Source organism: Mirounga leonina, unplaced genomic scaffold (genome assembly GCF_011800145.1).
Source record: "Mirounga leonina isolate KUSES-001 unplaced genomic scaffold, KU_Mleo_1.0 Mir_170, whole genome shotgun sequence".
NCBI lineage: Eukaryota > Metazoa > Chordata > Mammalia > Carnivora > Phocidae > Mirounga > Mirounga leonina.
In genome coordinates this window covers 6,125,676-6,141,642 of record NW_023270433.1, presented here as the reverse complement: position 1 = coordinate 6,141,642, position 15,967 = coordinate 6,125,676, and the positions used below count along the sequence as shown (strand labels likewise).

Here is a 15,967-nt window from a genome sequence, read left to right as displayed (position 1 = left end):
GTATTCATGCTGATTTTACTTAAATCACATGAGCATGTTTTCCAAAATTCAGGGGATTGTTCTGTTTTGTTTTTTAGGTGCTGGAATGCAACAAAACAAAAGACGCGCTGCTTCAGAAGCCGGGAAATCCAGGGAGCGCTCAGTGTTAATTCGTCAATAGTTCCGAAGCCTAACGACGGGCTAGGAGCCCCAAAGAATTTTTTCTACAAAGAATGGAAAAGTTCTCATCTCTGCACTGGTGAATACGGTAGCTACACATGGCTACTGAGCATTTGAAACACGGCCAGTGCAACTGTGGAACTGAATTTTACGTTTTTATTGGATTTTAATTCACGAACATTTAAATAGGCACACGCGATGGGTGCCTACCGTATGGGACACAGGTGTAGACTGTGAGCAGGTGTAAGGTTTGCAGTGTATAAACAGCACTTGCGACTTATTAACAGATACCCTCTACAGCAAAAAATTTAACTTTATTTACGAGAACTAAAACCCATTAGATAATAAATGAACGAATTAGGTCCCTTTCAATAGGTAGTCTGTGTTTCTGTATTGTTATCTAGAAACTAATCTCGCGAACCATGCCTCAAACTTTGCATTGCCCTTGGAGATTCAGGTCACGGCTTCTTCTAGATCCAAAGGTGCGTCAGGTGTCTGGAAGCACCTTAAAATGCCATTAAGGCTTGGATTATTTTAAACCATATTCTGACCTATGATTCATTTTGCCATGAAGGAATTTATATTTCTAGCTTTGAGTCAGAGCAGACTTTCTGAAATCTTTGGAGTGGCCCAGTTTGGAAAGAGACTGGCCCCAGAGGTGGCGCTGGTTTTGCAAGAGGGGGTCAACGCGTATATGGATATTTTAAGTGGCTAAGCCTCTAGGAGGACCTTGTTTCACACTTCCGGACTCAAACGCTTGCTTCTGAGCATCTCTCCCCAATAGCACAAGCATGAGCTGCTTCTTGAGAGTTCACACTTTTTTTTCACCCCAGGCAATGCTTCACTTTTTTACTGGCTTCCAAGTAATGGTATAAAGCAACAATTCAATACCAGGTTGGTCAAATGATTTTTATCTCAGACAGAAAGACCGCCTAATTTATTAATACTATTAGCTTTTGCTGCTAGCCCCTCAGCAAAAGAAGAAATACAGAAAGGGCAAAGAAGAAACCCTGGTACCTGAGAGACTCCTACTTAATTGATCCAGTTTCTCCCCAATTCATGGGGCCACCGAACGCAGTTCATTGAAACATTTAGAATGTTTTCCTTCTCGTAGAGACCTTAATTAAGGACTCGTCTGGGGATTTTATTTCACAGTCTAAGAAATGTTCCATTTAATGAAATACTTGTTTTCTCTAGGGTTGGGTTGGTTGCCAAATACTGAGTCAGGTTGAAAAAATTCTGGATATCCACACATATATGTATCCATGTACACACATACAAATGTGTATATCAGGACAGCCAGAAACTATTATCCTGCATCATCAACAGCAGTGCATAAAGTAGCTGACCTCATTCCTGGTTGAATTGTTGCAGCTTATCACTGTCCATAATTTTAGGACATTCTCAGCTGTGGTGTTGAGAACTTACACATATCTCAAGTATAGTTAGGGGTTATAGAGTTAAGGGTTTCTTTTAATAAGTTTAATGATTAGTCTGTTTACTAGGGCTATGCAATTAGGTAGGAACAACGTAGAATACTAAGTAAATTATTTTAGAAAGGCTTAGGAGGCTCTTTTAACTGTCCATAAAGTCATCTTGTGATTTCTTAAATCAGCTATGCACAAGGCACCCACGTATTTATGTTGCAACTTCAAGATCCCATTGGTTGCGAATCTTGCAGGCTGCCTTGGACCTGAGTCTGAGACTGGCACCATTCCTGCACGTCTCCCTCAGGCTTTCCGTGTTTTTTATCTGCTTCTGTGGCTCCCAGGGAGGAGCATCTTTAGCTGTTAAATTTACTTTTATTCCAAATGATCCAATAAATAAACTCCCCGATATCGAATATTTATATTTATGCTCACATTTAAATAAAGTTTATTAACATCTGTCCTCCTCTTAAGGCCCAAATAAGAAAGGAAACCAAATCATGAGTTAAGCGTTAATTTTCTTAGCAACTTGAAAAGATTAAGATCGCCCCTCGTAGATTCTGGACCTTTGGATTGCAAAGGTCTAACGAAGAAACACCAACGAAAGCACACGCAACAGAAACATATACCAAAAAACCTGATTAGATTCGGGACATGCATAGAATAATTGTGCTTACCAGCTTGAGAGAAAGCTTCACGTAAAAATTGAAGAGGTAATGGGAAAAAAAGAAAGAGAGACAACACATCAGAAGAAGAGGAATTTGGTCAGTTGCATCGTATTAACATAACACATAAATTCACCTGTCGCTTGTGAAAATGACTTGCAGCGGATCTGTGCAAACGTTCACAAGAGGGGCTGGCCCCTGCCAAAACCTTCCTTTAGCTGCCACGTTGCCAGGGCAAAGAATAAAGATAGAAAAGGAGAGTTTCTGTTCACAGTTCTGTGTGGATCACATCAGCCTGGATATTAGCTAAAATAAGTTTGCAGTTGGTGACACATGCTGATAATAAAAGACAAAAAGAGTCACATCGCCTTTTGTTCACCACGTTTCACATGGAGAGTTTTACTTACAGGGGGCGTCTCAAGAGCAATTGTTTCCACAACGTACAAGTAATGTATTTATCTTGAGGAACTCTAATAAATGCGAACACTGGCATTTCTCGAAGGCATGAAGGCAAACTCTTGAATGGGTGAACAGGTAACTAGGGGCTGGAAGTTGCTCTAGGAAACCATCTGCAGGATCCCGAAAGCCTCTCTGCACCAGGCTGGAGGCAGGATGACACTCTGGCACCGCTAACCATGCCCTGGAACGGTGGAAGGTGTATTCAGGGGCTCTCCATCCACTCTGAGCCCTACCCACGGGGCTTACACAGCACTTGGGGAACTAACAGGGGTAGCTGCCCTGAAAGTTACTGTTAGGAAACAGAGAGCCAATTATCTCAACTACCCAGGGGTACTCCTTGCTATGGGTTTCCTGACAATTATCAGGAGACAGCTGGTGCAACTTTGCTGGGCCTGGAGATTAGCAAAGGTAGAGCGATTACTGGGCACAAAACAGATTAAAAGGCATCTCCAAATAGAAAAAAAGAAACATGTGGCTCTTCGTTAACAGGTGAGACATGCTCTATGGCTGGAAAGCAGTGTTTTGAGAGCGCGGTGAATTTTTACTTAGCTGTCATCAATCCTAAAAGTTCAGGCAGCTGCAGCAGGATCAAAAATATGTTGGAGACAAAGTACCAAAGAAAGCGCCCTCTGATTTTAAATTGAGAGTGCAGGGTGTTAAAAATTCCTTAACCGGATTTTAAAAATCTTATTCTTAAGATGAACTCAAAATGGACACTTCTTTTTAAATTGGCATCAAGCTTTTAAAGAAATCACCCCTATGGGGAAAAAGACTTTAAGGAAAGAAGCAGTAAGACAAAATTTTGGGAGAACGAGGTACGTACATGCACACTCCTGACTGTTCTGGTGGGCCCCTCCTGTGAGCTTTAGCACAGATCGGTTTGTCACGACTTGAGTTCTTTACAGACAACACTCAGGGTGCACAGCAGAAAACTTTGCAAATATCTTCCCTACAAAGCAAACTACCCCCTACAAATGTTTTCTCACACATTATTGTCTAAAGACCTGACGTTTGAACTCCGTATACTACCTGTTCTCTATTCGGCTAACTTCCGTTACTTATATGCATGTATCAATTATATATTCTTTCTTAAGCGTTCCCAAAGAAGCATTCTAACACCAAAACTAATAGCATAGGAATATTACCACTTCATAATAAAAAAAAATGAGTCATTAGGATTGCAAATAAATCTGAGGACCCACAGGAAGTACCGGACTTTCAAGACAGATTCAATGTTCTGAAGTGGACAGCAATGGGTCATCTACAAGAAGCACCATCACGGGATGTGGTATTCTTGTAACGATCCTACACCGGTTTTCGGTCTTAAGTTGTAAGCCCACCAGTTAGATCATTTAACATTAGGAACCGAATCATTTAAGAGAATACTTGTGAAGACTGCATTAAGTGCATTGCGAGACATCCGAGGAGCTAAAAAGCTGTCAGTTTCAGGCAACAAGTATAGAGGCTTGGGGGCCACACATGTCAATAACACATGAGGGGGTCACAGAGCCAGCGGGTCCATGTGTTACTGCTCAGTCACAGGTACTAACCTCAAGTACGAAGAAAGGGGACAGTGAAAATAAATATCCAAGTAACTGTGTTTAATGAAGGTCCGTGGGAAGTCACGTGACTATTCTACGACCTCGCTCACGCCCCAGTGATTGTTTTGGTTCTCCAAGAGTCATGGCATAACCCCCCGACGGATCCACCTCTTTCGAACGGGGATGTGGGTCCTCGTACGAGCTACACAACTGCCGTGTGTAAGAGTGTCCTTCTCCGGGCACCACGCTCTGCGGCTGCGTTTATGGGTGAGATTCACACCCATCGTAAAATCACACCCGCTGACATCTCAGATGGCAGTCACGATCAGCGAGGGGGGGTCAGAGCCAAGCTCGGTCCATTGGCATTTTGAGGCAGCTTGGTTGTTCTTGGGAAGTTGGGTTCCCTTTCCCACCCAAGCTTTCCAGATGAAGTAGCTTGGGGTTGAATTTATGCTAAGAGTGAGGCCCTTCCCCTGTCCAGGTCTCCCCGGGGGGAATTTCACTGCCAGGTCCCCGGTCTTGGTGCTGTCATAGGGGTTAGTACCTGTGCTAGGTTGTATGCCCTGGCCGTCCCAGGTGAACTTACAACATAGTCCCTAGCTTCAAAAGCATACGTGGGTTTCCCTATCGTCCTCTTCATGAGTTCTTTGTGAAAACTGAAAGACTGAGTCTGCCAATAATCAGCAAGAGAACAAGATAAAATAAACAAAATGAAAGTAACCATGAAATTGTAACATCTGACAAACAATCGGTAAGGGTTTTCCAAACCTTTTGATCAACTTCGGTGGGATTTTTCCATGCAATGAACTCTAAAACACAGGGGAGCTAGGTCCATATTTTAGATTCAGAAGGCCCTTGCCCAGAGCAGAAAGAGAAATCTTAACTTAAGACAACAAAATTACATTTGTAAATTGCAAACCGAGACCATACTATCTACTTTCATTTTTCCTTGACTTAGGTAAAGATGAGAAAATGGTTAATAATGCTCAGGTGGCATACTTTAGAAATGTTCAGTGAAACAAAATTTTCTTACAGATGCCAATGATGCACAACAAAAAAACATTTTATCCTGGTTAATTATTTAGACACAAAATCGCCTATGCTAAGAAATGTCTGCCTAGGATTTACACATTCGGATAATAGGAACAAAGGATTGAAACCTGGATCTGAAAGCTGCAAAACACAATAAATTAAAAGATGTGTTAAAATCACAGATCTATTATTCTAGGACACTTTTCCTTCCTTTGGCACAACAGTCTTAAAGTTAAAAAATAAGAATAAAGGAAATATAAGGACAATATCATTTTCATCATGGGCCCTGTAATCCGTGTACCTTCTGGGTTGAGATTGCTTTAAAATCAAATTTATTTCCCAAACTTCAGATTTGTTTTTTATTTTTGAACTTCCTAATTTTACTTCTGTGATGCATTTCCTTTTTCTTCTTTTTTTTTCTTTCTTTTTTGTTCACTTCTACTTCCTGAAGGAAGGTACCTCAAATCTGACCCTCACTAAGAACAGGCTGACCCAAAACGAAGGAAGCAGAAATGTGTTTCTATTTATTTACTAATTCTTCTAGAATGTGTACGTGTGCGTGTTAACTCTCAGGAAAACAAAGCATTGAGAAAAAAAATTTTTGACTGAGTTTTTGCTGAGCACAGATTTAAAGAGTAAGAAATAAAATTCACTTTGTTAATTACAATTTTTAAAAGAGGGATTTTCCTCTAAATCATCATAATAACTTGTTTCTCATTTCACTGTGTTTGAAGGGTTATATTTTTCTTAGCCATCTTTCCTGTACACTTATTGATTACTGACATTCTTTGGTCTTAAACATTTACAGAACATCATGAAACACAGATTCGGAAAACCACTTGCAACCAACAGACTGTGTAGTGTTGAGAGAATGAAACAGACACAGAAACAAATGGTAAACAATCACAAATATTCAGCATACTCTACGTGAGGTTCCAAAAGACCATGCAGAGGTACTTATTAGAAATATAATAAATGAGTGCCCTGTAAAGGTTTTGCAAGTGGCAGAGAGATGGGTTAACTGACTGACAGTTAACATGAAACTTTACAATGTCGCAAAAACACCCTGGCCAGATGTTGGAAATTCTTCCATGAGCAAGCAGGATGGACGGGGAGTTTTAAAAGCCAGCCTGATCGAGCCAGGAACTGAGATCTAATTATAGAGCTCAACACGATCCATCATCCACTTCTGAAGCTACACTCTGCCTTCTAACAATGGCTCTCTTGAAATCTTGAGGAAATTACATTTCTAATTCTTAACCTGATATGCTGGGAAACCTTAAGACAAGATAATTTCGCGAACTATATGTATTCTTTGCATAAAATGTTTAGATTCCCTTATTAAAGGAACTCTGCATATAAAGAATTGGGGGGGAGTTGTACTTCATTCTATTTATTTACTTATTTTTAAAATACGGAACGCTTCGCGAATTTGCGTGTCATCCATGCTGAGGGGCCGTGCTAATCTCTGTATCGTTCCAATTTTAGTGTATGTGCCGCCCCTTGTTTTAGTCACAGCTATTATACATTTACCTTCTTTCTTACCCAAAGGAAGGGAAGAGTAAAAATTATGTTTGTACGAGAACACATCCCACGGCCGCTGTATTGCAGTCCCCACAGGTCAGGATAAAAGACCTTACTGGGCACACATGTCTGTTTATTCTTGATCGCCACGCCTCATTATTCATTATATAGGATATTTGGGGATGGCTTAGACGACACTGATCAGTTCGATTTATTTGGGAGCCTCCAAACGACTTTGTTCCAATCTTTTACTGTAAACCAAACTGGTAACTCCTTTTGGTTACGGGATCAATTGCACAAAACTGTGAATTTGGCACAGGTGATCCTGATTCGAATGGCAAGCTGGGATCTAAAGGACATCCACTCGTGAGTCAACCATATTATAACAGATGCTCCCTGAGTGTGGACTTCACAGAACCTCAGACAGTGAGCTTTACCTCTTCCTAACTTCATCTTTTTAGGCCTCAGTTTTCTTATCAGGAAAATAAGGATATCGTAGTACCTAGGCTCATAGGGCAGTTGAAGAAAAGTAAATGGTCCCATGGAACAGTCTGGTACATGGTAAGTGCTCAATAATGTCAGTTGCTTATTATCTCAGCCTCTAAAGATAAAGCCGGCATTAGGTCTCTTCCAGCCAACAGATATTTTATCACCATCTTATAAGTTCACCAACACAGCTGAAGAAACCACTGTAACTTCGTGCCATTTCCCCTTCGAACCCCGAAGCTTAGCTCAGAGAGAAGTATCTTTGTGACACTCACATTGTTTCAGTAATTATCAAGCAAATACTTTCTGAGTCTACAGTGACTTCCAATTCCTCATCTCAGATGTCGTTGGCTTTAGAAACTGAATCTAAGCTTCCTTTTTTGGTAAAATCAAGGTAGAATATTAATGACTTAGAGGTTTTAAAAGAGAAGTAGAGAAAAGACTTTCTAAAATGTGCTCGAGACCAAAAAGACTCTGGGCCGGCTGGCTGGCTTTCTCTTCTTCTTTCCATCCATTCTGCTTCCTTCTTTCTTCTCTCCTCCTCCTATTGTGGTTCTTCTTTCTAGCTATGGTGAATCCCAGGTCCTTACTGTTTCGTGTTATGGAAAAACACAATGGATTCATTCACAAACAAAATAAGTCATGCAGAACGACACATGCACTCAGAGCGCACGAGAGAGACGGGATTCCAGAGCAGAACTTACCCCACGCTTTAGGCTCCTGAAGCAGTGGATTTTGGGTTTGGAGGTCATGAACTCGTTGAAGCGATGGGAGAGGGGTTCCTTTTGCTGCTTGGGAGACTGGGGGCCGTTGGGAACAGCAGAGGGTGAGGCAGAGGCAGGGGGAGGAGGGGGAGGCTGATGGGGGGATGTTAAAAGGGACATAAGCTACATGTAAGATGGAGCAGTGACAGAGTAAAATCAGAAACAAGAAGATAAGACACAAAACAAAAATAAGCATCAAATAATATTTGAAATCCAAAGCAAGTAAAACACAAACGATTAAATATTTAGGCCATGGTCCAAAAGAAAACATGTAGAATATGACAAAAAGTGGAGGTTTTAGTAAGTAAAGCAATGGAAGAAGAGCAAGAAATCTCTGACAAGAAGCTCATGCAGACTCTCACATGCAAACTACATTTCCGATTAGTTACGCTAAACCAGTTAAGGCCAGAAGGGTAAAGAGTTCTAAATCATCTAAACCACCAGAGCTTGATGAGAGAACGTAAAGGACCTTAGATGCCAAGGTTGTCAAAACAGCAAGACAGTCTTTGAAAAATTAAATATGCAGTTATTCTCAGCAGAGCACAGTAATGTGACGCCCAGGTTAACACTGTCATGCACCTATGTACCACGCTACCAAAAGAAAGTGCACAATGTTCATGGAGGTACATGTTAACATGAATTCAAAAACAAAGCTATTAACCCGTGGAAACAATTTCAATCAGAGCTGCTGATAAATTGTTAGAGAGAAATCTTGCGCAGTGCCCTCTCTCCCAGCCGAGGGGACCAGGTGGCTAGCGGACTTAGCAGTGAAAGGCATGATGGGGAATGGCCGAGAGGTCAGTAGAGGTCAGTGTTAGTGTGGGTGACACAAGTCAGGGGGCAGTGCATCTGAAATAAGACAAATGGCCATGGCAAAGGGACCACCACCAAAGAGAAATCATGGTTTAAAATAAAATAGTATTCTAGCTCTTTTTTTGCATTCTGTGAACTACATACAGGCTTACATTCTTAAGTTTTGTTTTGTTTTGTTTTTTAAGACTAACAGAGAAAGTCAAAATCTCCACACTTGATAAAACTCATTTCACACTGGTCCAACCATCAGTACCTTATTTTTTTTGATGAAGGGCCATAACTTTCCTTTGGATTTGCCACCAAACTTGAGCTCTGGTTTGCCTTCTCCTCGGGAATTTGAAAGGCTGTTATCTGACACAGTGCGTTTCATCGGCTGAGTGTAATCCTCAAATTCAATGTCCCCGGGCGGCTCAAACCCGGACTTATAAGCTTCTATTACCAGCTGGGAATCCTGAAATTACACCCATCAAACACGAATGCATTCAAACACGTGCAAATACTTTCGACACAACGAATTTTGATGGCTTCATACAGATGCTATCGTAAAGAATTGTATCTCTATAGTTATCTATAGAATTTTATCTATATTGATTAATAACAGATTTTTTCTAGTAATATTTTTATCATTAGAAGGAATAAGCACTATTCGAAAAGGTATACACCTAGCTGAGATGGAAAGATATTCTCAATAACCATTTTTCCGCAGCTGGAGAATCAAATATTAAGTAAGAAGGACTTTGCTAAAAGCAGAAAAAAATGGGCTACTGTTATGCACTTCCCTTGAAAAATACAGTAATACAGAAGTCTGGTTCTCACCAGGAGTTCTTAAGGTAGTTTAAAGATTTTTATTATTTATTTATTTATTTGAGAGAGAGAGAATGAGAGAGAGCAAGCACATGAGAGGGGGGAGGGTCAGAGGGAGAGCAGACTCCCTGCCGAGCAGGGAGCCCGATGCGGGACTCGATCCCGGGACTCCAGGATCATGACCTGAGCCGAAGGCAGTCGCTTAACCAACTGAGCCACCCAGGCGCCCCAAGGTAGTTTAGCATACAGAAAGTCAAACCAAAGAGTAGATAATCTCTCTCACTTCTTTGGTTCATTGTGGTTCAGGGATATTAATTCATTGCATGATTTTTCCTTATGGATGCATTTGTTCATAGACCCTCCCCCACTCACATGCAAAGCTCTCGTCTGTTTTTCCTCTACTGTATCCCTAGACCTAGATGGTGCCCAGTGAGAACTGTGTGCAATAAATGCTGAATAAATCAATGAACTGAACGCCTACTCTAGGGTGTGCACCCTGCTAGGAACTTTGGGTGCTACATCTTTCTCGGGGTCGGGTGGTGCAGATAAATGTGTAAGGCGATCACAATCATGATGTCATAGATAGATAGATGTATACATAAAGTATTACAAAAGCACATGTGATTCATAGTAACATTGAAGTCAATGATCATCTGACTTAAAAAAAAACACTAGAGAAGACAATCTGGAAAGATTTCAATTTTTTTTTTTTTTAAAGATTTTATTTATTTGTCAGAGAGAGAGAGAGAGAGCACAAGCAGGGGGAGCAGGAGAGGGAGAAGCAGGCTGCTTGCTGAGCAGGCAGCCCGATATGGGGCTCGATCCCAGAACCCTGGGATCATGACCTGAGCCGAAGGCAGACGCTTAACCAACTAAGCCACCCAGGCATCCCTGGAAAGATCTCAATTCTTAATATAAGTCCACATTTTGGTATGTCATAGCTATTTTAGCTACTACTTACTTTGTAGATGGGCCACAGACTGCTGATTATCTTCCAACAGCCAACTACCTTCCCTTTTACCAATAGGAACCCTGATTTTAAGCTGGGCACCTTGCCACCCACCTAAAGGCTTCATTCCCCAGCCTTCTGAGCAGCAGGAAGTGGCCACCTAAGTTTTGACCTCTGAGATCTCTGAGATGTAGACAGGATGGTGTGTAATTTTAGGAAGACTCTTTAAAGGGATGGCATGGGTCCTTCTCTATATTCTGCTTTCTGGAATTTGGATGTGATGGCTGGAGCTCCAGAAGCCATACTGAGTTTGAAGGTCACATCATCAAAAGCTGTGAACTAGGAGGAGCCTGAGTCCCTGAGAACTTACAGACCATCTGTCCATGCCAGGGCTGGACCCTCTGCCTGCAGACATTTTTTTATGTGAGAGGAAAAACAAATGGCCTTGTGTAAGACACTACGGTTCTTGTTACATGCGGTTAAACGTACGCGAGCAGATGCAGATCTACAAGCCCAGGTGTGCCAGTGACTCACTGATGTGCTCTAATGAAAACAGTCATTTGATTAAATGGAAATTAACCATACATAAATAAACCAGTTTGAACTTCTAAGTAATCATGTGATTCTGAGACTGCTTTAAGGGGGAGAGGGGACATCTAGTTTGTTGGAGGGGGGGCTAACAGAGCTGGGAGCTTTCTGTCCTCCTATCCCATTTAAATAATTATTCAATCACCTCTTTCAAGTCTTTGCACAAATGTAACTTCTTGGTGTAATAGCCAGCCCCACCCCCTCAGGCACTTCCTAGCATCCTTTCCTACCTCATTTTCCCCCAAATGCTCATCCTGTTTTAACACTCTAAATAAGGTTCTCATTTATTTTGTTACTGTCCGTCTCTGTCTTCAGAGCTGTGCCTGGCACTTATGAGTCAGCAAGTGAGTGAGTGGATTCAAACATGTGCCAGAAACAGTGCTTGCTTTAGAAATAAAAAGGACAAGGTGTGTGTGGGGGGGCCTTAAGGGAAGAACCTGGGTTTGGAACCAGATGGACATATTCACTATATGGCCCTGGGCAGGGCTGCAACCTCTCCGAATTCGAGGTTCTCCTCGGCGGGTCGTGAGCACACCATGCATGGAAGGAAGTAGGTGTTCAGTAAATGTTCAGGGAACCATTTCATAAAATTACCATCAGTGTTTCTCAAAATGAAAACACGAAGAGGCGGAGATAAAGAGCATGTGTGATCAAAGGAAAACTAGAATAAAAATAGCAAAGATCAAAGCAGCAAGACCACAACTAACTTTGCTAGGAGCCGAATCTGCAAGAGAAGATAAACTTGAGATGCACCACAAGAACAGAGCAGGGATGTTCAGAAAGAGGAAGGGAATGTGCCAGGAAAGATGATCTGTATGGATTAAGAAATATCTGACCCTTGAATTCTCAAAAAAGAGCAAAATGAAACCTTCATTCAGGTAAACCCCTGAAGGAGGCTGAGGGAGTGAGCCAGGCAGATATCTATGGGGAGAATATTCCAGGCAAAGGGAACAGCACAGTAGGAGCATACTTGCGAGTTTTTTAGGACTAGTAGGCAGGCCATTGTGGCTACAGCGCTGGGGAGAATACAGAATAGGTGACGTCAGACAGATAAATGGGGAGGGAGGGTGTTCCAGATAGTTTAGGACTTTGAGGCCACAGTGGCTTTGACTTTTCCTGTACGACAGAAGCCCACAGAGGGCTCTGAGCAGAGGAGACACGTGACCTGACTTACTGTAAAAGAACACCTCTGGTCTCTGTGTTAAGAATGGGGTGGGGAGCAAAGGTGGGGAGACATTAGACATCCCCTGCAGTAATCCAGGCTCTTCCTGCACAATCCAACTGGATGGAGATCTTGGATCAGGAGGGTAACAATAGAGGTGGTGAGAGCTGTGTGGATTCTGAATGTATTTTGGAAGTAAAGCCAATAGGATTGGCTGACACATTGATGCAGATGTCAGAAGAAGAGGGTATCAAAGATGACTCCAAGATCCATGCAACCGGAAGGATGAAAATGCCATGACGGAGAGAATGAAGACTAAAGGAGGTGCAGGTTTGGCAAGACAGATCGGGAGCTCCATTTTGGATACGCTAAGCTTGAGGAACGTAGTAGACATCCAAGTGGAGAAGCCACTTGGCAGCTGAGTGTATGAACCTGCCATGGAGGGGACAGGTCCAGGCTGGGAATGTAACATGTGTGATTCAGAGCTGAGATGGGACTTAATGCTCCAAGGGTCTACGGATCACTCTAAGGAGCGAATGCGGAGAGTACACAGGTCCAAGATCAAAGCCCAGGGGTACTCCCAAGTTAAATGGTAAGAAGAAGGAAAACAAGAACAAGCAAAGGAGACTGAGTCAGTGAGGAGAAAAGCCATCACAGTATGGTTTCCTGGGAATCAAGTGAAGGAACAGCAGATAGGAGGGTGGTCAAGTGGGGGCTAGTGCTGCTAAGAGTTCAAATTCTTGAATAAGAACTTGAATGAAGGGGCACCTGGGTGGTATTAAGCGACTGCCTTCGACTCAAGTCATGATCCCAGGGTCCTGGGATCGAGCCATGCATCAGGCTCCCTGCTCGACAGGGGGCCTGATTTTCCCTCTCCCTCTGTCGCTCCCACTGCTTGTGCTCTCCTGCTCTCTCTCTGCCAAATAAATAAAATAAAATCTTTAAAACAACAAAAAAAAGAACTTGAATGAAAACTTAGAAAAGACCGTTGTATTTAGCAACATAAAAGTCGTAGGTGAAAAAGAATGATCAGTGATAAAATGGGAAAACAAGGCTCCCATAATGGGAGAAATATCCTATAAATCTAGGGTGCTCACAATTTCCCAGGTAAAACTGTTCAAGGGAAACCATCATTCAGACATGATCTTGTAAAATTGGGAAGTTTCAAGGAAAAAGACATTTCCAAGCTTCTAATATAAGAAATTAAAATCAGGCTTGTTTCAGATTTTAATCAATGCCAGAAGTCAATGAGGCTAAGGAAAAAAGTCAAGATTCAACAGAGGTGAAGGCTTACCTTATAAACCTCACTATTATTATTTCCCTTTAAAAGACCGCTCTCCACAGTCATTGGTGACTGTTGACATTTTAAATAGGGCGATGAGAGAAAGCCTCACCAAGACTATTTCTTGATCTCCCTCCATGAGCCAGGCATCTATGAACCACCAAAAGACTTTGTCCAAGGGGTGTCTGGGTGGCTCAGTCAGTGAAGCATCTGCCTTCAGCTCAGGTCAGGATTTCAGGGTCCTGGGATAGAGCCCCAAGTTGGGTTCCCTGCTCAGTAGGGAGCCTACTTCTCCCTCTGCCCCTCCCCCTGCTCGTGCTTTCTTGCTCTCAAATAAATAAAGAAAAATCTTTATTTTTAAAAAAGAAATTAAAAAAAAAAAGATTTTTCTGAAACCGAGGATGCAGAGATGTCCAAAATCAATGAGGTAATGGTGGTAAGAAAACGGGAAACTGGACTACATGGATGCATGACCAGTCACATGTGTCTCAACCAAGACATGTGTTCAGCAAAAGGACTGTCTCTCTTTGGAGATGCTTAAAGGAGATAAAACCGTCAAATAAAGACATGTTCATTGTAAGGAAAGGATGGTTTGATCACCTGCACCTACTTCTTGGCATAATGTAGTTTTATGGGGGAAACACAATAAGCATTAGTAATTTTCCTCAAAAAAGTTAGCTGAAATCACTGAAGAAGGAGGCTCCAGGTGAATAGATATTAATAAAATAGAGATCAAGGAATCCTAAAATCAAAAAAATATGCCTGCTACTGGAACCGTTCTTCCTACAAACACTTACTAGTTAACACATTTGGAAGTGTTTCTGCACATTGGGTTGATAACAATTTTTTTACACAGATGGCCTTAAAAATGTTAATACACCTAAAATGTCCTTACAGCAATGAAGAATCTATACGTAAGATATGTTCATACAGGAAAGACCACTTTGGTCCCTTGCCTAGACTCATTTTAAGACGCTCTTATGACAAAGAATACTTATGACATCGCTTTTTGTTAAATATTTGGTTTTGCAAAATAATAGATGTTTGTAAAACCCTGCTGGTGTCCTAGTTGATATTTTTGTTGAGGGAAATAGGTTTCTAGGAAAGTAATCCAAATGAATGACATTGGCCCTCAGTAGTGTTCTCAGACAGACGATTGTGCCCTAGAGGGTGGCTCAGTTGGTTGGGCGACTGCCTTCGGCTCAGGTCATGATCCTGGAGTCCCGGGATCGAGTCCCGCATTGGGCTCCCTGCTCGGCGGGGAGTCTGCTTCTCCCTCTGACCTTCCTCCCTCTCATGCTCTCTGTCTCTCATTCTCTCTCTCAAATAAATAAATAAAATCTTAAAAAAAAAAAAGAGTTGCATGCTCTTCTTAAAAAAAAAAAGAATTATCTGGTCTGCAAAATGTCAACAGTGACCTAAAGAACCAGATCCCGGTGTGGGGAGTTACTCAGCCAACTGACAGGAAAACAATTTAATTCTGCAATGTCTCAGATTTACCTGTGTTTTCTGGAAAAGAAAGTTGAGAGCTAAATCCAAAACACCGAGAGTTGAACAGAACACTCAGAAGTGGTGTTACCACTGCTACAAAGTACTCGTGAGCACTGGAAGCAACTACCCATCTCGAGATGACTCAGTGAGGTCACTGTGGACGGCGGCAAAGAAATAATGGAACCAGGAGTCCTTCGTTGTAAATTAAGTCCAAACTACAATACTTACATTCTTCTGATCGATGGATTCGGCTGCCTTTACTATTTCATCCAAGCATTTCCCAATGATTGGGATCACCTGCCGGTCCACCTCTGCATAGGTCTTCATCGAGTCCCCGATTCGCGCTATCCTCCTTTCCTCCATCTCCTGTATTTTCTGCAACATTAGATTTTGTATGAAATTAATTTGGTCCACTATGACTCACGGAAGTTGTTTTCAGCGGCATTGTTACCTCAAACAAATAGTCTGGGATGGAAATAGGCCAATTGGTAGGGTTAGAGCTACATGATCATTATCATTATTGCCTCCATCTTCACCAGCTGTACACATATTTTATGAGTTGTTAGGCTGTCCAAATGTATACTTTATAGGATTCCATCCCAATTTCAGTGAGAACCCCAAGCTCAAGTGCTTTTATCATTGACACCATTTGGTGATACATTTCAAACCTCTCCTCCGCCTTTGATCGGGTATTTCACTCTACCAAAAGCCTGGTGTGGTTAATGGTCTCAACCCAACACAGGCTGAGAGGTAACTGTGTATCTTCCGTCTACAAGCTGGAGGTTCTTGATTCCTGTGTGTGTAGACATGAAGAAGCAGAT

The 15,967-nt window shown here is 41.9% G+C and overlaps 1 protein-coding gene and 1 non-coding gene across 9 annotated transcripts in view; both read right to left on the bottom strand.

Annotated features, from left to right (window-relative positions):
• The window catches only part of FNBP1 (formin binding protein 1), a 140,790-nt gene that overhangs the window by 17,660 nt on the left and 107,163 nt on the right, over nt 1–15,967 (bottom strand). For 4 of the 8 annotated variants that reach the window (XM_035015619.1, XM_035015620.1, XM_035015617.1 and 1 more), the window contains exons 8-11: nt 15,375–15,521; nt 9,124–9,321; nt 7,998–8,180; nt 2,264–2,278 (exon numbers count right to left, since the gene is read on the bottom strand). In XM_035015619.1, coding sequence (XP_034871510.1) covers nt 2,264–2,278; nt 7,998–8,180; nt 9,124–9,321; nt 15,375–15,521 — 543 coding nt within the window. The remainder of the gene's footprint in view (nt 1–2,263; nt 2,279–7,997; nt 8,181–9,123; nt 9,322–15,374; nt 15,522–15,967) is intronic. The other 4 variants (XM_035015621.1, XM_035015622.1, XM_035015623.1 and 1 more) reach the window with 2 other exon arrangements.
• Nucleotides 6,692–6,799, bottom strand: LOC118018286. The gene has a single exon (XR_004681363.1). It is a non-coding gene; the product is annotated as a U6 spliceosomal RNA (small nuclear RNA).